This window comes from Python bivittatus, unplaced genomic scaffold (assembly GCF_059951505.1).
Source record: "Python bivittatus isolate LINGU-HERP-01145 unplaced genomic scaffold, Pbiv_v1 ctg000580_np1212, whole genome shotgun sequence".
NCBI lineage: Eukaryota > Metazoa > Chordata > Lepidosauria > Squamata > Pythonidae > Python > Python bivittatus.
In genome coordinates, this window is record NW_028277087.1 from 11028371 (window position 1) to 11050737 (window position 22367).

At 44.2% G+C, this 22367-nt stretch overlaps 1 protein-coding gene across 2 annotated transcripts; it reads right to left on the reverse strand.

The window, feature by feature from the left end:
* Positions 1-1846: 1846 nt before the first annotated feature.
* On the reverse strand, positions 1847-21605 carry SIN3B (SIN3 transcription regulator family member B). Of its 2 annotated transcripts, none has more exons than XM_007424491.4 (19): positions 21456-21605; positions 18985-19091; positions 18644-18797; positions 17466-17732; positions 16694-16837; positions 16042-16164; positions 15105-15194; positions 14688-14806; positions 13586-13793; positions 13329-13445; positions 10378-10616; positions 9842-10025; positions 9013-9760; positions 7146-7315; positions 5700-5873; positions 5248-5340; positions 4989-5083; positions 2697-2901; positions 1847-2605 (listed from the first exon to the last, which is right to left on the reverse strand). In XM_007424491.4, the coding sequence occupies exons 1-19, from the start codon at positions 21603-21605 to the stop codon at positions 2375-2377; spliced, it is 3618 nt and encodes a 1205-aa protein (XP_007424553.2). In that variant the 3' UTR covers positions 1847-2374. The 2 variants fall into 2 exon arrangements, with proteins under 2 accessions (XP_007424553.2, XP_025020019.1); XM_025164251.2 differs by lacking the exon at positions 21456-21605 and adding an exon at positions 21294-21379.
* Positions 21606-22367: the final 762 nt, after the last annotated feature.

Genomic DNA, 22367 nt, shown 5'->3' on the forward strand with positions numbered 1-22367 from the left:
ACCTGCACCAGTTAGCAACCCAGCTGCCACATTTTGTACCACCTGCAATTTCCAGATACTTTCTAAGAGTAACTCCACTCAGAACACATGGCCATAGTCAAAAAGGAGGTAACTAAGGCATGAATAATCAACACCAAATCTGATTAGCCCAGGAATGGAAATAGTTGGCACATTAAATGCAATTGTGCAAAGACACTTCTTGCCACTGCCAATACCTGCAAATCTCATGATAAGTAAGGATCAAGTACTCCCAGATTGTAAACCTGCTCTTTCAGGCAAAGAACAATTCTGTCCAAAATGGGCTGAACCTCCATCTTCCTGTCCCATTTCCTGTCTACCAAGAGCACGTCCACTTTGTTTAGATTTAAGTGCAGTTTTCTGTCCCTCATCTAGCCAATTTAAGCAATTATGGATTTAAAAGAGCTCCCTTGAATTTGATTTTCTGCAGATAGGGATTATAATTCTCTGGACATCAGGGTCACTAATCCCAGAAATAAATAATGAAATGGATTCAAACTGGTACTTGAGCACCACAACTCAACTATCTCCTGGTCCAAGGAATTAAGTAATCTCACTGAGACAGTTCCATCGAAGTCCCAGATCTGTTATGTTTCATCATTGAGGGAGAGCCTTCTACTTAATGAATAGCTGCCTCTCCCTGAATATTCAACTGGTTATACCCAGGCCACAAACACATCCTTCTAACTTTTCTAATGCTCTGAAGAGCTGCTCCCCAAGTGCTTTGTCAACTACTCCAGAGCCACCTAGGAATCAAGAAACAAAGGAATCTTTGCATTTTAAAATTAATATTTTATTTTACTTGATGTGCAAATAAATATTTTTTTAAAAACTACATTTAAAGAATTGCAAAGCAAATACAAGCCAAAACCAATTTTAAAAAAGCAAGAGATCCTTCAGAAAAACTGAAGAATGTTCTTGTCTTCTTTTCCGGCTACTGACAGGTCCCTGTTGGTTTCATGTAGCCCTTGCTAACACCACATTGAGCGATGAGAAGGATACAAAGGATAGAGTCTTGCTTTGTCCACTCAGATTATAAATTAACTGATTTATAAAAGGATGTGTAAAGATGGCCTTGAAAAAGTTTGAGGAAAAAGAGGGGAGGAAGGAGGGTGGTCTAGAAGGGGATAAAATTCTCAAACTTCACGATGCCCCCCAACCAAACACACATTAAGCCACAAGCTACCATTTAGTAATAGTTTCTTAACAGAATTTGGCACAGGCAGTCATCTCTCTGCTTAGGTACAGCAGAAGACACAATTGGAAATCTGGGAGGAGAAGCTGCTGGAGGCAAAGGTGGTAGAGCCGGGACTCCTGTATACTGCACAAGGTGACAGTGCATCCCCATTCCTTGGCAGCAAGGGGGAATAAGAGAAGAGAAGGGGAATGCAACCGCATATTTTGCAAGTAGAAGAAAGTCCCTAGACACCAAGGACTTTTTGGAAGCAGGGAGGGCAGCAGCCCCTTATGGGAGACCCAAAGCTGCTGCTCTTCAGCACAAAAAACCCCAAACCTACATCAGGTCTTTCCCACTGAAGAATCCAGCACCTCTGCACAGGCACCTTTTATCCAGAGATAGGACCTGCAAATCTTGTTGCCCCAAGGGGCACACAAGTGAAGGAGTAAGATGGCATAGATAAGTGAACACATTAAAGCCTGTGTGGGAGGAACAACACCTTGAACTTTACCCAGGCCAAATTTTGCACTAGATCAGAAAAGGTTTTGGAGATGGGTAGAGAGAGAATGCAAATCTAAACCTCTTCTTTCTTTGCAGGAAAACATGGACTGATGGTTCTTAAAGAAATCTTGGGTTCTCCCATTTTCAAAGGGGTAAGAGCCCTAGTTGCCCACAATGCAGCACTCACTTGGATAACTTCACCAAGTAAGAATGCTAACAGAAGGTGCCAAGGATTAGAATATAGGGAAAAAGTGAGAAAGTCAAGGTTTCCACACTTGACATTTTGTTTGCTGCTCAATGATACAAATAAGTCATTGTCATAGATCCTTGGAGACCCCATCCCCAATATGTGACACCTTTGGAACTTTTTAAACAGCAATGGCCTGTCTCTTCTAGCCTCTGCCTACTTCCCTCCTATAGTTCAATCTCCCTCCTGGCCTAAGCTGAAAAGCCCCAGTTTAAATGGCCTCCATTCTGCTGTGGGGTCCATCCTCTCCAAGACAAGCACATCCATGCTCCATGGGGTGGGATGGGGTGGGGAAGAACACCATCATAGCCCCAAGTGAGACCCCAAATGAAAAAAGCTGGTTGGATAAATACCAATGATACATATGTAGCCTTCCCAGAAGTCCATGAGGGCCACTGGAATTTAGGGTGGGTGGGTGGACAGACTGGAAGTCAGGGCGAGGAGGGCTGGCGGCTGTACTGCACGTGATAGTGGTTGACAGGCACCCCGTGTATACTGACAGTCTCACAAGTAGTCTTGCAGGGCACCAGGTCCTCATCCTCATCCCCCATCAGCCAGTCCTGGACCATCTCAGTTGCTTCTCGGTTGACATGCCTTGCAAGCCAGCGCCGGTGCCACTCTTCAAAGCGCTGGTGATGCCGCAGCAAGACTCGGGGTGCCGCCTGCAAGAGAGATGAGGAAAAGGAGAAGGATCATGGGTTACCTGGAAGCTCAGTCTACTGCTGCCCAAAGGAGTCATTCTAAGAGGTGCACCTGTTTGGCTCGAGACAGTGCTCCCCGGCGGTACATGTAATCTTCAGCGTTCATGATGAAGAGCATTCTGTGTGTGTTCAACTTGAACTTGCAATCCACATTGCAGGCACTCTCCACGCCTATCAGCTGCTTCCAGGAACTTTTCGCTTTGTCACGCATGGCCTGGATTTGCTGGCACTGCCATCGCCGGAACTTATCAAGGTTCCTGAAGTGGGAAAAGAGGACACGCATCAGCCTGGGGTTACTTTAAGGAAGGGAGGCAGGAAGGGGAAAGTGGCACCCAACCAGCCTTCTCCAAAGCTCTCTGAAACAGGAGTACAGGGGGGTTCTGACCAGCTTCAGCCAAAATGCAAGCAGTACTTTTAAGGAGTAAAGCAGAAAAACCTGTTATGAAACTATGTTCACACAGACCCACCATTCTATTCCTTTCCAGGGTAAGCAATGTTATGCAAAAGATCAAAAAAGACACCAAGGAAATTAAAGGCATGTGATTAGAAAAAGAAATACAGCTGAATCTAGTTTACACCAAAATAATTCACTATACCTCTTCATTCTTGACCCTACATCTTCTTGTTTTACCATGCACACCTTTTCAGGATCTCATTCCCACTGCATTCTATGTTTCTTCTGACATCCCCAACTCTCACTTCCTATAACAAAGTGGGCAGAAGCATGCCCTTATACACAGCTGATTTTAGTTCTTTCAACATACATTCACCCTTGCCATCAGAGTACAAATTACCCACTACAGAAAGTATGTGAATTCTTTAGAGGTGTCTGTAATCCTGTAGTAGTGTGACATTCAATGTGATCATAGCTTCATCTAAGTCCTATTAATCAAATCTTCAAGCAAATTCACTTTATAATGCTTTCTCTAAACCAGTGGTTCTCAAACGTGGTAACTTTAAGATGCATGGACTTCAACTCCCAGAATTCCCCAGCCAGCATGTCCATACATCTTAAAGTTGCCAAGTTTGAGAAACACTAATCTAAACCAACATACACATGTTCTCCTATTCATACATTTCACAAAGACCTGCTGAAGAGCAAAACTTCAATTCTGTCTAACCCCCACCTGATGTAAAACCACACTACACTTTCCAAGTTTTGTTCATCATCACCTCTTGCACCTTTTCCATCAGAATTTTGCCAACCCTACTTTCCAGACAAACTAATTCCTTTGAAATTTTAACATTCACTCTTGCTATTTTTCTCTTTATATAGGGGAACAATAATGGCATTCTTCCAATTGTAAGACACAGCTCAGTCTTCACAAATGTTGTCTCATACAGCTACTTCATACGCAAACCACATCTATATTTTTAAAATTTTCTGGTTAAAGTGTGAAGACTTGCAGACCTACCATTGTTAACACACTTACAGCAATGTTGCCCCATTTTTTACCTTAACACGAAACCCTACAACTTCATCCAGGCAGTCTAAGTAGAAACACACGTTCTTAAAATGAATACTATAAATGTTAATTACGTTCTTCAAAATATCACCACTATTCCCACATAAATCTCTGAAATACTCATTCCAACATTCTCCCACTTCAGTTTCATCCCAAATCTTTTCATCACTTTTATTTTTAATTCTATTCACTTTGCTGGAGGCTCCTTATTTAGCCCTCTTCGCCTACTTACATAAGAATGTCTCATTTCCTTCAGAATTCTCTGCCTCTTTTACTTGCTCTCTTTGACTACATTCTTTGCAACTATCCTTTTCTATCTAGACACACTATACAGATAGTCCTCGGTAATAACTGCCCTGTTTAGTGACTGTTCAAACTTACAACAGCGCTGAAAAAGTAGCTTTATGACTGGTCCTTGAACTTACAGCCGTTGCAGCATCCCTATGGTCACGATCGCCATTTGTGACCTTCACAACCGGCTTCCAACAAGCAAAGTCAATGGGGAAGCTGGCAGTAAGTTGCAAGTTGTGGTCACATGATGTCACGCTTAACAACCATGGGTGATTTGCTTAACAACTGCAGCGGAACTGATATTATAACTTGGGTGCAGTCATGTGATGTTTCACTTTATGACCATGTTGCTTAGTGACAGAGTCACTGGTCCCAATTGCAGTTGTTAAGTGAGGACTATCTGTATATTAAATTTTACTCATCCTAAGTTTTTGCAGCAATCATTTACTTAAATACTTTTTTTCTCACTTATAGCATCTTTTACTTTATCATTCCACCAAGGATCTTTTTTCATATTTCTGATTAGCACATATAACTAACAGCAGAGATGGTGAAGGATGAAAAACAATGGGAAAATAGCAACTCACCTCTGCAGAAAGACTGGTTTTAAGAGAAAGCCTTCATTCTGACTGCTTGGGGTCCCCTCCACTCCCACATACTGTTCCACATAATTAGTCAAATGCTGAAGGAGACAGATAAGAGAATCAGTCCCATTCTTCTCCGATACAGGAAGTCTGAAGTAAACATATCCCTTTCTGCACTTCTGGGAATGCTTTACTCCAAGCATTCTCTAAGGAACGTGAGGTCAAATCCATATTTGAGGGAGGGGAACAAGGTGAGAATTACCTGGACTTCCATAGGGTCTTCAGTTTGAGTCTCTTCTGTGTCCAACAGTTCAATGGTCATGATCACTTGGTCCTTCCTTTGAAGGAACATTACCTGTGGAAAAGAGGGAGCCATTCATGCATGCATGCATGCAGAACAGAGGCTCAAAAGAAGCTGTTCTCCAGAGTATTGTTTGCATCCACTGGCACAAAGGACAGACATCCCCAAAGTGCTAATTCCCACATAGGTTTCTAGTTATGTGGGGTGATAGAATAAGTTATCTTTAAAAGTTCAAAAGAGGAGAAAAGACACTGCCAGTGTTGGGACCAACCTTCCACAACTTGGTACCCTTCAGATGTACTGGATTTTAGTTTTGATCATATTAGTTGGCAACTGAAGTCCAACTATCTGAATATCCTCAGCTAAGGAAATATAGGATGTGGAAGCTTGTTCTGGGAAGAGGACTGCGGTACCTTGAAGCAGTTCTCATCCGCCATACAACGTTCAGCTTTCCACTGGTAGCTGGTCTCCTTTGCAGCTCGTACACATTGTGAAGATAGGTTGCCACCAGCTGCACCGTGCTTTCGCTCACTTAGATACAGCTCCACAACTTTCAGGCAGACATCATCACTCACCAAGTGATGCAGCTGTTACCCCAGAACAAGCAGAGGGAGGACAGAGAAAAACAGAAAATACCAACATTACATCTAGGGCACAAAAGCAACAAAATATTCCAGCACATACAACTTCATGCAGGACAAACTAACCAGAAACACATTAACCCAACCTGCTGCTCGACTCAGTCCAACGTACAGGTAGTTCTTGAGTTACAAACATTTGTTCAGTGACTGTTCAAAGTTACAATGGCGCTGAACAGACTTACAACTGGTCCTCAAAGTTCTGGCCATTGCAGTGCTCCTGCGGTCATGTGAACAAAATTCAGGTGCTTGGCCACCAGCTCACACTTATGACAGGTTGCAGCGTCCCGTGATCACCATTTGCAACCTTCCCTGCCAGCTTTCCACAAGCAAAGTCAATGGGGAAACTGGCAGGGAAGGTCACAAGTCGCTTGGGTAAGTCTCCCCCCCACCAGCCCTCTCTTTGCTTGCACATGCTGTGCCCTTCTTCCCCCTTTCACTCGCTGGCACACACTATACCCTCCTTCCCCACTTTGCTCGCTCACATGCTCTGTGCCCTCCTTCCCTTCATTTGCACATATGCACCCACCAGTGCTGTCCTTCCCGGGCCTCTCTGTGCTCACACACACGCATGTACCCACCAGTGCCCTCTTTTCCTGGCCTTCCTGTGCTCGCACACACCCCATGCCCTCCTTCCCCACCCTTCCTGAGCTTGTGCTGCTCACACTGCACTTCAGCACCCCCCTCACCCAACTTGCGCGTGGCCTGCGCTCGGCTGCCCCCACCCCCAGTGGCAACCCCATGCTCCTTACCTGGGACTTCCTCCCCTTCCTGTTTAACGGCCCGTGGGTCTTGGGGTTACAACAACTGGGACTGCCTGGACTGCCATTGCTAAGTGATGTGGTCATGTGATGTGCTTTACGACCACATTGCTTAGCAACAGAAATCCTAGTCCCAATCGCCATCGTAACTCAAGGACTACCTGTAAGGCCAAATGGAACAGTATTTCTGGATGGCCTCAGCTGCAGATAGCAACAAAGCTAGCACTTTTAGTTTTTCCCTCATGGGTGAACTTCTGGAATCATATCTGGAGACCTTGAATTTCTCAGAATAAGCTCAGCCTTATACACAAGTAACAGAGATTACCACAAACAAGGGGACTGCTTGGGATGTTATTTCTGCATAGGAGGCTCATTAGGGGCCAAACTATGACAGCCCAAAGCAGGTTCCAAAGCAGTCTCCTATACATCTCCCCCACTCCCTGGACAAGGCTGCAGTTACCTGCCGAACAATGTTTTGTACAAGCTTGTCCATGGTAAAGCCAATATAGGCATGAATGGTGAACATCTCTCTCAAGGTGTCCTCGTACTGGGTGGGGTCAATGTTGCCATCCAGCAAATTCCTCACCAAGTCCAGGAAGGCTGGGTAATATTCTTCCAGCTCCACTTCACCTGGGGGAGAACATGAATCAGACACCCCATGGAAAAAGACAACTGTTCAGGCATCTCTGCAGGAAGGTGTGGGGTGCTCAGGTAGACACCAAACCAGTTTCCATGCCTAATTGTGCACCAGTGATTTGAATAACTTAATCCATTTAAGAGGACACCAAGTGTTTAAATGACAGCCTACCACAAGGATTCAATACGCCACATTCTATAACTGAATGAACTGTGGTCACCACAAATAGGAATTGCTCAAAGGCTCACACCAAGCTGCTCTCCTCCACTGGAAGACAACTTGATTAGAGAGTCATTACACAAGGTAGTGGCCTCTACTGGCCAAAAGATGCATTGGAGGTGTGTTGAAGAATGGCAGGGATACCTGGAGCAGGGATGGACATTCTGGTGCATTCCAGATATTCTGGAATACAACTGAGATATCCTATGTCAGTGCAGACATCCAACACATCGGAGGGCACCGGATTACCTACTCTGCCTTAGAAAAACAAACTGTTCCATTCCAAATATTATGTAGCTTGTTCATCTTTTCTTTTGATTTCAAATAATAACACGGAAGCATTTTTCTCTAACAGGGTCACAACATTTAAAAATATGTATGGGAAATATAAAATATAGAGAAACCCCAATTGAGATCAGAGGGGGTGTCGATTCCTTCCAAATGTCCATTTAATCACCAAGTACACGAATGACATAAAATGCTGTGAACAAAGTTTATTTTAAATTCTTTAAAATCTTTTTTAAGTGCCTCGTCCAGACTATTTTGGATGCAACGGGCATCCCAAGGGGTGATGTCCAGATGGCAATTTTGTCCACTGCATCTGAAGTCCGCTAAGTAGAGATTTGCAAAATAAACATTTCTGTATAATAAATACAATATAGACAACCAATGCATCAAAATTACTGAAGCAAAACCAGAAATAAGGCAACTGAACTCAAAGGCCAGGTGAAACACGAAACCTTGCAGGTGAAAACCATGTAAACTTTCAGGGAAAGGAATGCCACAACCTAGCTTCTGTTTCTGTCTTTTCTGTTATTGAAAAGACTACCTATCTTTTTATCGGACCCAGTCATACAAAGAACTAAATTCCATTTACCAATAAAGTCTAATTTCTATTTATTCCTGTATAAAATTTTCAAAAATCTGGAGTTTGGAATTAAGCTGCTGTGCATAAATTAGGGAAAGACAAGGTGAGAATAGTTGCTGCCTCTGGGCCTCAGAGGTTTCAAATCTGGAAATGCCGGGAAAACCACCAAGGTTCCTCAGATGCACTCTAACCACAAGGCAGAAAGAATATATGCAGTTCTGCCCAAAACATTACACCAGGAAAATGGAGCAGAAGTTCTGAAGAAACAACCTGTGGGAGAGCTAAACTTTCAGAGGAGTCTCTGCCCATCTGAGAGGATTAGCTTTTGCATAATACTGTCTATGCAGCAAACAGATGTGCTCCTCCACTGATGAGAACAGTATCATTTTCTGTACAAAATGAAGAGCCAATTAAGATTCTCAGATGCAGTTTGCACCCAAACAGTGTTCTGAAAAAGTTGCCTTACAACCCCTCAACATTCTATTCAAAAAAACCTGTCTGATCCATACGTCCATCCTTTGGAAGTTTACACAACCAACGTACACAGTTCTCCCCTCTTCCCTCCACCCAAACTATCTCAAGATGCTACCAAAGTCAACTTACTTGGCTGCTTCAACCTCAGCTCCATGGCGGGGTCATTGGCCCGCTCCTTCCTGCCTTCGCACAACAGCTTCTCTCTCTCTTTCTCTGTCCGATATTCCAGCAGTTGCTTCTGTGCCTGACGGTAAATCTTGAGGAGCCGTGAGCAAAGAGTCTGATGAAGGCGAAGGAAGAAGTACCAGTTGTTATTGGCAAAGAAAAGAGTATAAACATTGTCAAGTGTACAGTGGGACCGAGTGGAAGGCACAATGCTTTCCAGACTCCCTTTGTCCTTTGCAGGGCTGGCAGGAGGGGCCGGGGGGTTTCTTTTGCGCAGTTCATGGCCCTCCAAGGCAGATGGCTTCTCCTCCATAGGGCTTGCGGGTGGGCCAGGGGGATTCCTCTTTCTCAGCTCATGGGCTTCCACCAGGGTTGATCCCTTATCCTCCACAGGAGTAGTCTGTGAGCCCGGTGCATGCCTTTTCCGCAGATCACGTGTCTCCACTGTGTGAGCCTTTGGGCTCCCCTTCTCCTCGCTGGGTAACTCTTCGGGAACTGGGTGCTCAGGCAGCTGGGAGAAAAACAGGTCAGGGATGAAGTGATGGACAATCTGCCGAATAGTAGCCTGGTCCTCCTTTTGGATAGTGGGCTGCCGTTTCACATAGTAGCTGATTAAGGCAGCTGCATCATCCAGGATCTGCTTGTCTTCATAGACGAAGATGAGATGTGGCTCGTTAGTAGCCCCTCTTCCCTCAGAGTGCTGTTCCTGATGCTGGAAATACATATATGAGAAAGCGGTGAGATGATCAGGGTTCATGTCTGTTCCATACCTAAGAGGAACCCCAACATTTACCTCATCATAGACACTCTCAATCTCATTCAGTAGGCTCTTGGAGCGTAATGCTTTCGTGTCATTCTGCTTGAAATTTGCAGCCTGATGGTCGAGAGACTTCAGGTAGGCCTTTTCATATTGTTCTCGCCAGATCTTGTTGAAGCCCTGCTGGGCCTCTCGCCACTCTTCTTCTTTGGCCTTCAGCCTGAAACAGAGGGGATACCACTGAACTTGGAAACCAAGCATAAATAAAAGACTCTAAGGAAATGCTGTTTCCAGGCCAAGCAATCAGAGAGGAACATTTTATTGCATATAGGAAGTGTAATACACACTGATATATCATGGCAAATATTTGAAATATAATCTTCATGGAGAACAAAAGGATGGGAGCTATTTCAATCAATTTTTCCCAGCCTAGAACCTTTTAGATGTGTTGGAATCACAACTCCCAGAATCTTCAGCCAGCCATGCCACAAAATATGCTGGGTGGGAATTCTGGTGTTGCAGTTAGGCTGGGGGAAGATTGAATAGATTTTATGGGACTGTGCAGTGGTCACCTCTTCAGGATAACAGGAAGAGCAGTGATAGGGTTCTTCTTGAGACTCTCAATTATCTCAGGTGCTTTGTCACCATAGATACGGTAGATGGCCCGGCGTTGGATCACTTCTGATGTGCCACCAAGGCAGTCATCCAACCGGAACTTCTCTTGGTCCTCCTGTGACATACGGGTTAGTTTTTTCTGTACACTTTCTAACACACGGATGGTGGCCAGGTTGGTCTCTAAGACAACATCCAGCTGCAAAAAGTAAGCCATGAAACACTAAAGAAGCAAGAACTACCAGTAGTCTCCTCTATCATGAACAATTCTTTGCAGGAAACTAGACAGCTCAGCCCACACACTACATGAGACAGTCACAGCAGACAATTACACCATTCACTCCCAAACCACCAAACCAGCCCACCAGTTATTATTACAATTATTTATTAGAGTTGTTATAGCTGCCCTACTCCAAAAGAGTCATTGTACCACGATTTCTGTCAGTCCCAACCAAACACGCATGAAGTGATGTAATTTAGCAACAACTGGGCACCCATGTGCTGGGCTCCCATGCTAAAATCTAATATATTGACACATAAACTTTTCCAGATTGCAGTCTAGTTCATTTGAAACATGCAGCATTATCTTAAATTAATAGTGTATTTATCTATACCTTTGAGAGAGAAGAAGAAATTATAAACAGTGAAGTCAGAGGGAAATGAAATTGAGAAAGGACCATTATTAACAACAGCTGTTATCAAGGTGTTGGGTGATAATGCAGAGATTTTGTACTGATGAACCAATTAACACACGTAGAATAATTTACAAAAAACCTTGTTCCTATTTAAGCTGTGGGCGACAGAACAAGATCTGTTAAGTTCCATTGTTCAAATAGGTCCATGCCAAGGTCAGTGATAATGTATCAGAGGTTAAAATGTTCCTAAAACGTGAATACCGTATTTCACACTGGAAGATGAGTAGGTAATTCTCAACACTGCAGGTTAAATGGAAGTTCTGTAATAGTATTGCCAGAATGGTTTTGGTTCCAGCTGGCATCTCGGACCACTGCAGAGCTTGATCCAGAGACTGGGTCTCTGTGTCATGACTGCTCTTGATAGTAAATAACTATTTCACGTGATATACTTGTAATCCAAGGCTTGTTATGCCCCAAATAGACTACAGATAATTAATGATGCAACTGGTTTTAGTTGGAAGCAATACATGACAAGTTGCTTCCTTTGGGGGGGGGCGCAAGGAGGGTGTGCTGTGATAGTCTCCTCCTGAGTAGCTAACTTTGTGGATGTATTCACTTTACTAAGTAGATACTGTATTTTGAGAAGTGCCCAGGACAAATCCTTTTGAGTCTTTGTGAAATCAGCCTGATGATAGTACAATCTGAAGTGTACTCCAGGTAGGAACAAGGACCATGCAACTTTGTGTTGTAGCCAGTCAGTTTATAATGCAAGATGGTACTTTTATATCCATTTTAGAGTTCCAAAAAGTTAATCAATTTTGCTAAAACCTAAGGTTGCAAATAAATGTATGTAAAAGATGTAAAAAAATAAATCTATTGCAGGTCAATGTTGAAAATAAAGTTATTGAAGTCAAAAGTTAGAATTAAACAATTAAAAAATCATCAATATATTTCTAATAGAAAATAGGAACCAAATTTTAGGAACCAAAGATTTCAACTTTACTGCAGTCATTAACCAGCACAGAAATTTTAGGAACCAGAGCTGAGAAAGTGTAGATCTATGCTAGTCATGAAGAAGTTGGCATAAGCACAAAGTAGCAGTATGATGGCTAGCCATGCTTAGCGGTGCACAACCAAGAAATATATTCCTAATGTCTTTTAACCAATCTTTGTATGGGATTTGGGTGTAAAGGACCATAGTAATCACGGCGGTGTTTTGTGAGATGGTCAAAGGACCACAGTTTTCACATGACATCAATAGTATCTCGCATATACATCGTCATCTTCCAATGTGATTATTTTATCACTTGTCAGAAATGCTCCATTACAGAAGAATAATTATGCAAAAAAAGGGGGGCATAAACGTGACGCCAGAAATGACACTATGGACAAATCAATAAAGGAAAGTTTTAACTTTCCAAAACACTGTCACTTAACTGAAAACTGGAACAAAGGAAATATAACTACAGACTCCAGCACAAAGTAGGTGAGGTCTTGCCCTATCCCATTTATTGTGAACCACCCAGAGTCATTTTTTTGTGAGATGGGTGGTATCTAAATTTGAAATATAAATAAATCTGTAGCCTGAACAAGGACAAAAGCTTTCTATTATACCAGTGTGTTAATCAACTCACCAATGCAATGTGTTGCCACTAACTCTGAAAATTGTTTTGGGAAATGCCACTGTTTAACGCAAGTAAGTTGGACATGGCAACCCTACAAACTCTCAGAGGTAGCCCTCAAACACAGCTTCCTTCCACACAACATGCTCAGAAGTTAGGAAAACAAACACAGAAGAGGACATTTACCAAACATGTCTCCTCTGGCCCAGAAAAGAGATGCCCAAAGATGCAAGGGAAAAGTAGAAGTAGCAGTATCTGAAGTCTGACCTCCATTAATCAGTCTTTCATCCATTCCCAGCTTCCAGACAAAAAAATTAGCAAGGTTCACGTGTCATACTAAATCAAAATGTGTTGGTTTGGTTTCGACTAAGCATGCAGTGTGGATTTTAAATTCTGGATTTTAAATTCTGGATTATGACTTGCTGCAAAGCATGAGCCTACCCAACTATGGTTTATTCCACAAACCACAGTTAACAGAATCATGGCTTGGAATGAACCCAGCCACTGGCAGCAGCATTCCAAAATCCCAGGCAGAGAGGCCTTTTCTGCTTCTGCTGCTCGTAGACGTGGGACTTCCTGAGTGGAAACCCAGTGCTCAGTTGCTGACCAAAAGGACACCCGTGAGTTAACAACTGTCAGGTGAAGGGGACGCACCTCAAAGCGCTCATCTTCGCACCGATGTAGCTGCTCCTCATATGGAGTTTTCTTTGAGCTGACAAAGGTCGAGTCTTCAGACCAGGACGGGAAGGAGACCCAGGTGTCATTTAGCACCTGTAGAATTTAAAACACACACTAAACCAGCAGGATCTTCTGAGCATCTTCCTACATGGCCATGTTCTCCATTGTCTGATGAGTCCACCTTGCCTTCTACTCACCTCTCCTCTCTACAAGGGATTGCAAGCACCACCTACCTCCTTGCAAATAGCTGTCCTGCCGCTGCACTTGGGTTGCTGGTAAGTCTTGGGGAGGGCTCTGTAGCTAGAGCCGATACGCTTGCAGGAAGCATAGTCAATTTCCCGGCACATCCCATCCCCAGAGCGATCACTCATTGGGGAGGCAAAAGAGAGTTCCTTCACTCCCAGGAATGACTTGAACTGAGCAAAGAGTTCAGGGAATTTCCTTCAAACAAACAAATATACAAGCAAACATATACTAGAAACTGACATGTACAGAGGTAAAAGAGCCCTTTTGAGGAAGGGCACAGTGAACAGTAGTAGCCTGCCTTTCAGCACTAATCACCATTAGAAAAAGGTAAAGAGCAGATGTCATTTCTCTAGGGCAAGGGCAGACAACCATCTTCCTCCAGGAGCTACATTTACTACTACTACTACTACTACTACATCATCATCCATTTTTCTCTGAATGCTACAAGGACTGTAATATCACTGGAGAGGGCAAGGCTGAAATGTTTATCTCCTTAATGATTTCATCTCCTTCTTAAATTCCCCCACACACACACACACACAAAGCCACTGAAAACATGTGACATGTTGTCAAATTTCAGCTGTGCAATCTTGGGGCTTTCTAAGGGGAATGGAAAAAGAGCTGAGGGATTTCATGGCCCATCCCTTCTAGAACTGTTGACTTAACAGAAAGTTGCAGCTGTGCAGTATTTCATGTAACCATTTTATACAACTGTGGGAACTGTGCGCAGGTTGTTTGAATAGCCTGTGCTTTGGCTGCAAAATCTGTAAAATGATTATTGTGTTCTCAAAGTGACTGAACAACTGTAATTATACAGCCGTCAATGGCACAATATACTGCTTTATTATTTTAAAAACCATGGGATCCATTGACCCTGTAACTATTTATTCCAATGACTTCATTGCAACTATTCTCAGTGTGAGAATGTCATCCCGTGCATATTTTTAATTTGACCAAGACACCCCACCCCTCCATGTCTTCAGAAAGAGATCATTTGTGAGACTAGAGTCTCAACAGCCTAAGGGAGCTCTGGGCCCAAAATTCAAAACTTAGCATAGTCATTTCAGGCCAAAACAAACACTCTCTTACCCCAAAAAGGGTGTGATGAGTTGGAGCAGTTCAGAGCCAGAGACCAGTTCTTGGTTGAAGAGAGCAATGCAGCGGAGGAAATTCTCATAGACTTCCTGGCTCTTGAGGACTCGACGTACCTACCAAGACAGCCAGAGAGGTAAGTGGCACCTTCTGTCTGCCAGGCACCAACAGACACCTGACCCACTGAAACTCCTACTTGAGCTTCTGCAGGAGCTGAGCTGCCTAACTCAGCCAGGCAATCATCTGGCAGTGCAGCCCAGGAAACTGCTTTAACCAAAGTCAGTGCAATTTGCTTATGAGCTTGGGGGCCTTTCCCATCACCAGCAACCCAGGGATCTTTTGTATGCCAAGGTAAGTCCTTGTCCATGAACTACAGCTCCACTTCTACCGGTGCCTCTATGCCAGATAACAGACCTTGTCAAAGAAAGAAAACTCCTGCAGAGTGCCATATTTGCCCACTGTTGCAATGGAGAGATCCTTGGTCCCACGCAGTTTCATCTTCTTCTGTTGGGAGCATTTTATGCATACTTAGAAGCAGCTCTTAACTGTTTGACTTTTCATGACATTAAGATCCCAGACAAAATATTCAGTAACCTGTATTAACATTTGCGTCCCCTAAAAAGCAAAAGGGTAACACTGCCCCTCATGGGACCCTGCTATTCCTCCCAGCCACACCTACATAAAAGTAGAACTGGTAAAAATGGATTTAGACCAGTGTTTCTCAAATCCTGCAACTTTAAGGTGTGTGGACTTCCAATCCCCAGAGTTCCCCACCCAGCATGCTGGGAGCTGAAGTCTACACATATTAAAGTTGCTGAGGTTCAGAAACACTGATTTAGACAAATGTTTTCCAGTTCACAATTGGCTTTCCTACTATAACATTATTCTTCTGTAAATCTCAGAAATGTGGCTAAAAGGTACATTTTGTTGAATTATACAGAACCTACTGCTTGTAATAAAAGGTATTGTAACTGTGACAGTACTGTTTATGGAAAACCCCTGTTGCATCATAAAGTAGGATAGATTTATTGGGGTGAACATTTGGGGGACTAGAAGCTTCCCCCTCCTCCTCCTCCTCTTTCAAACCACCTCCTGTCACAAAAGCTTTTGCGACAAAAAACCTGCCCATCTTTAAACAGTGGTACAGTTGACTGGTTTTAGCCTAATGGGCCAGCATAGCTGAATCTGTGGAACGTGTCATGAGTTCAGCCATTTTTTGATGGAAATACCTCCCTTTCTCAAGGGCAGGACCACTCAGCCAAACATTTTAGAGCTAGATTGGCCACCTAAACTCCAGAGCCCTCAAAATCATTCTTGCCTTTCCCCCTAGCTCTGCCTTCAGTTCAGATACCTTGGCCGGGCTGGGCCCAGGACGGAGCAACAGGGACCTGGACCGTTTCTTACTGTTTTCTAGATGCTTCTCGTGCTCCATTTTGGGGATACTGTTGGCATCACACGGCCCATTTCCTGTGAACTAAAACCAAAGGAGGAGGATGTTGGTTACTGTTTGGTTACTGGTCTTTGGCTATTGTTCAGTTTGTATCGTTTTTAAACTTCGTTAGCCACTTGTGTTTGCCAGATGGGCAGCTGTATAAATCAATACAATAGATAATGATAAATAAATGGGCAGAGAGGAAGATGGTTCCCTCCAGCAAGCTGTTGGAGGACATCTCAAGCCAGAATTGGGGAAAGGGCTGCTATGAATTGCTTGCCACCATTCAGGGAAGGAACTGCTCTTATTCTTGTCCGAGGTAGGGAACAGCTGCCAAACAAAGGCATTCTCTCCGTGGGGCAGCTGGGGGCCATTTGAGTTGCCCAGAGGCTTGAGGCTGCATCCACCCGCTATCGAGACAAATGCTGTCCCCCAGCCGGCACAGGAATCAAGCCAGACTGTTCCGCCCACCGAAAAAGCAGCTCTTCTTCACACCCCTCCCACTCAGCCTCCACGTTTGGTAGCCTGCCTTCTCAAGATGACCACATCTTGAGTTTTAGCAAAGACATACCAAAGACCTCTTTGCCTCCGGAAGGAACTGTCCAAACTCAGATAGAAGATCTTCCTGGCCCCTGAAAAGATTTGCCACTTCAGTGAAGACCTCCTCTTCTGACATGCCTCGAAAGGGGCGACCTTTTGTGCTTAGTTGCTCCTTCTGCAAGTTAAGAAAACGTGTTGATTTATTTATTCGATTTATATCCCACTTTTATTCTGTATAACTGAAGGCGGCAGACATAACACTCCTTCCTCCTATTTTTCCCTAACAGCAATGACCCTGTGAGGTGGGTTGGCCTGAGAGAGAGGACTGGCTTAAGGTCACCCAACAGCTCTCATGCCTAAGGGAGGACCAAAACTCACCATCTCCCGGTTTCTAGCCCAGCACATTAATTACTACACCAAACCGTCTCTCTGTTGTGAAATGTTATGCTGCTTCTGCCCAATGCAGCAAAACCAGCATCAATCTAGGGTAGCATCTCTTGTCTGGGCTTACCCAACCCATTCAGTCCTAAGCCCAGGTTAACAAAACACAGTTCCTGTGTTCCCATTACATTCGCCCAAACAATAAACAGTATAATGGTTTCTATATAATATGCTTAGGACAATGGCTAGGTTCCCACAAAAGTACTCTTATCCATTTTACCCTGGTCTAGTGTGCAATAAGAACCCAGCTTCTGTGTTTGAGAATAGAGAAACAGGAGGAAGACTGCAACTGTGCACACACAGACCCCACCCGCTATCTGCTACTGCTTCCTGGACCTGGAGGGTGCTCATTCCTTCTTTACCTGGTATGTGTGAAGGATTTCCAAGAAGGAGCGATAGATTTCAGGGTGATCAAGGAATCGGGTCTTGATTTTATTCACATAACTTATGGCATTGTTGAACTCCACAGAATCCGATTCCAGGGGCATCTGAACCTTATCATCCTTGCAGGGCTGTTGCTGCTGGCGGAAATCCTCTGGACAGTCGCCATGGTTGTGGGTGTTCTCCTGGCAGTAATGCAGCATTAGACTGCTGCCAGAGAGAGGGTTCTGAACTGGCTCCAGGGATATCTGGGGAAATGCAAGTCACTGTGTGAAGAATTAATTAAATCAGAATCAATTCTAGGAGTCATTCCCTTGGTAAATGTAGACATGAGGCCTACAAGTACCCCTGCCCTTTGTCCCTCAACACACAGACAGAATGTTGTTGTCTCAGTATCCAAATCGTAACAGGAGTTGAATCTAACCCCGTAACAGGTGGTTGGTATGTACCAAAATGCTTGAATTGCTGGGATTCACAAAGCAAGACACTTTCTTTTCAGAGATACCAGTAATTTTGGACTTCATTGACCATGGCCACTTTGGATGATGGAAGATGAAATCCAAGGAAGGTCACCAGGTTGGCTGCAATTAATTTGATATTAGGGTGAGTAATTGTGTTATTTTTAGAAGCTTTCCAGCAACTCAAAAAGAGAAAGATCGTTATCCCTGGCCCACCTCCCAAGTTCCTTTTAAATAGAAACACTTCCAACCTGGCCATGCAAAACAGATGCTCCACCCGTTACAGTATCTATAGATCCATTCTGGATGGCAATATTTGAGTGATCCTTTAGTACAGTGCCACCAATACTGCCCTCACCCCCCAAAAGAAAGAGCAACCACTATACTTGGACCACTAATGCCTGCTCTTCCTGTTGGCTCTCATGCTACTTGGATTCTTTTCAGGAGAGCTGGACTGCTTCTGTGCTCTCCTACAAAGATTCCTGGACCTAAGCAATGAAGTAGATCTGCTGGGAAGAGGAGAGACTCCACTGCTGGTGGGTGTTCTTGTGGTCCCAGGTAGAGGCTAAATCAAAGGAGCAGTCCCACGGGGGTCCAAGGAACAAAAACAATGCTGTGAGAGCTAAGCAAGAGAGGATCCAGCTGCCTCGGAATGCCAGCTGCCGATACCAGGATAGGAATACTTAAAACAAGATACATACCTGGCCAGCAAGAGGTGACTGAACGTTCAGCTTCCCATTCTTTGGAATCTCTATTCGGTAACCCAAGGGCAAGAAAGCGTTGAAGCCAATGATGAGGTCAGGGTGTTCATGGAACAGCTGAGAAACACGTCTGATGACGCCTGGAGTGTCAATGCTGGACCCAAGACAAGACATTAAGAACAAGTAGGTGCTTAAATCAGGCAAAGGAGAATGGCTGTAGGAGAGATGATTTGCTCCCTCTCTTTCCTGAAATCTCCCACAAGGCTCAGTTAGGGTTCCATGCTTAGTCATATCAATCAAAGGAGGGAAGCAGGGGATGGATTCTCCTTGGTTCATGTTACCTCTGGCTCTTAAACTCTTTCATGATTTCCAAGAAACCATTATATGTGGCAGGGTCACTACCAAAACGGATCTTCACTTGATCCAGGTAAGAGAGGGCATCTTCTACCTGCAGGAAATCACAAAAGATATTGAGAGATCTCTCACAAACACATACCCAACAAGGGAAAACATGTAATTAAGAGGAGGTCATTTTTTTTCCCAGACTGGTCCCAATCCAGGCTGAGGGATGTGCAGAAGGCAAAATGATGCCCCCATTTTTCAGGCCCTAGAAACCCATTTTCACAAATAAAAACGGAGGACTCCAGAATAGAAAAAATGCACCAGGTTCTCTTTTTCAGGAAAGCCAGCTAATAAAGAACATTTATTATCACAAAGAAAGCCAACTCTCCTGCCAAATACTTTTGTTTTATAAGAGACAGGAGACTAGTAGAAGCCAATTCATAAATGTACAGGTGCCCACGTACATGGTCTAAAGTCACTCCCAGAGAAGATGGGCTGACCACAAATATCTTGAACTCAAAACTGGCTCAAACCTCACTCTTGGGAGTGCAGACATACAATATGGTGTTCTCCAGATGCATGAGATAATTATCCCTATCCTTTAACACTCACTGTTGCTGATTCTTTTCACAGCAATTGCTCAGTATCTCCAGTGTACATTAAGGAAGGTACTTGCTAGTTTAAATTTTCAAACAGTACTCTCACAGTACCTGAAAGGCAGATTCCACAGTCACTGTGGTACAACCTTTTGCTATTGTGGCCAGGGATAGTTGGAATATATATTACGTCCTACCTTGCCCCTTTTATGATGTAATTATGAGAAAAATGCTGTACCAGATTATTGATAATTGTACAGGCCCTGAAGTGGAATATATACTTTTTTCTCCTACTGGAAGTATTCCATTATGTTAACTCTCAAATGGTTGTATTTATTCTGCTGCCTTTTACGATTAAAAAAGAAACCCGCATCTATTCAACCTTCTAGACTTCTGGCTAGATTGTAGTTTTAAGGTAGACTTACACTGTCTTTAATCATATTAGTGTTGTAACTTTAGACAGATACCGATGGTTGTTATAATTATGTTTACGTTTAATCAATTAGGATAATTTTTGTTGTATGAATTAGGCTGTATAAATTATGCCAGTGTTATAACTTATGGTTACAATAAACAAATCTAAGTGTGGCTGACAGCAGCTGAAGTCTCAAACATCAGAACAGCACCAAGCTGTCTAGCACTGCTATGGAGATGGGAGGGGAATCTCACCCACTTTTCCCCAACAGAACTGTGAAGAAGAGAGTTGTTTTAAAATATACAAAATGTCAGAAGTGTCTTCTCACTGATAAAGTAAGCTGGTATGGTTCTATGTGCCTAGTGTGAAAACAGGGAAGGGGATGCAGAGCTTGTCTCTTGTACCCCCATTCCATGACACACCAAGATACAGCATCAGCCTCAACAGAACTGATGGGGCATTCTAAGTATTGGAAAGGAGAATGGATGCACAGCTCTTCATCCTGTCTCACAAACCAGACTGGATGTAGGTAGGAAAAAAAGGGAGGGCAGAACACAACATTCAGCCTTCCTGCTCCCACAATTTGAGACTATTTCAGATGGTAACTTCACTTACCGCAAAGCACTGGAGCAGAACGTTAGACTGGCCATCGCCATTCTACCCTTATCTCCTTTTTTTTTGGTGCCACACACCCAGCATGAGATTGTAATAATAAACTATACTTCCTAGGAATTAATCTGCATCCGCACATGAGCTTTACTACACAAGGACTGTTTTGAAGTAACCCAGATTATTTGACAATTTCCAGCATTTAGCCAGTCCCTTTTTTCCTCCTGCAATCTGCATGTTTATATGAACATTCAGTTGCAGTTCTGAGGCTTTATTTATTGCTTAGTTTGGATTCTGTGCAAAATCAGCTTTTTTACCACGGAGCCACCAGGATGGGTTTACAGTGACAAAAAACACATTCACATCAGTACAAAACAAAACCCCAACCCCATTAAAATAAAAAACTATTGTAGCCCATTGTCCTTCAAATACAGCCGTCTATTAAAAATTAAATAAAAACCATCAAAACACGTGGCACTTAGCCATTTTAAATTAAAGGTGCCAGCCCACTCTTTTTTAAACTTTTTTTTTTTACTTGACAGCTCACAAAGTAATGAAAATACCCCTTGAAAGAAAGGAAAAGGAAGGAGATGGAAGGAAGAAACGGGGCTTCGATGCATCTTGCCTTTAACACTGACAATGCAAAGAGAAGTGGGGTCGGGGCTGGCGAGAAAGAAGGTCCTCTAACCTTATGCAACGGGGCTCAAGGTTTGCAAGCAGCTCATCCCGCCAGCACCGTGAAAAGAGCGGAGGGAGGGGAACCCCAAGACCTGGGCAGGTGAGGCTGAGATTAAAGGTCAATCCAGGGGGAGACGCCCCCTTTCTCTCCCCCCGCCCCCTCCGGACTTACGTGGACTGGAAGCTTTTCGGGAGCGGGCGCTGCCACCGCGCCTCCTCCTCCTCCTCCTCCTCCTCCGGTCCCCCCCGTCCTGCCCCCCATCTTGGCCCCGCTGCTGCTCCCCCGGCCGCCTCCTCCCCCTCCCCCTCCCCCCGCCGCCATGTTGGGGCTCCCGCGGCAGTGGCGGCGGCGGCAGCGGCAACTCCTCCGCCCCCTCCCGTCAGCCGCAGCGGCGCGCCCGAAGCAGCCTGCGCTTTGCGTCAGTGCGCACGTCCCCCGCAGTCTAGGAGGAAGCGCCCGGAACCTTCGGGACGAGGGTCGAGGGAGGCGGTCGGAAAGGAAAGGGAAAGATCTCAGCGGAAAGAGGGGTCGAGAACAGGAGGAAGATCATAGAGAACGGAGAGAGATGGGTGGCTTAAGAACAAATGCTGGTAGTTTGGCATAAGGGTTCATGGTTCCTAGTCCTTATTTTGAAGAAAGGTATTTTTTTGGTGGGGGGGAGGAATAATAAGTCGGAAACTGAGAATTACCTATCGATAGTGACCATTGACAGTTACTGGTTTTTCTCAAGCGACCAACATTTCTTATCGCACCTCAGACCTTAAATGAGTCGCCAAAGCAAGAATACCATAGCTCACAACCAGGCAAAGGTAGTGTGATACGCAGAGAACTGGATCCTGGCAAACGCGATGCAGAGATGGAGAAAGGAAGAACTGGAAAGAGTTAAGATTAAGAAAGAGAAGTGGAGGGAAGGCTGTAGTGACACACCCAAAGGAGAGGGGGAGTGGGCAGTCGACCTCCTGGACAACGAGTATCAGTTGCTCACTGTATCAGCTGCAGTGATTGGGACGTAAAGCCCTCGGGTTCAGCCTCAGTTCAGTGCGCAACGAGTTAACATTGCAGAATTGGCATCAGTCGCCCTGG

Excerpts from the sequence above, each read along its gene's own strand:
- SIN3B (XM_007424491.4), bottom strand. The coding sequence starts at position 21,605 with ATGGCGGCGGGGGGAGGGGGAGGGGGAGGAGGCGGCCGGGGGAGCAGC. Across the intron at positions 15,195-16,041 it reads CTGGGCCCAGCCCGGCCAAG|AAGAAGATGAAACTGCGTGG; the intron begins GTATCTGAACTG and ends TGCTCCCAACAG. Across the intron at positions 10,617-13,328 it reads GCGAAGATGAGCGCTTTGAG|CTGGATGTTGTCTTAGAGAC; the intron begins GTGCGTCCCCTT and ends TACTTTTTGCAG.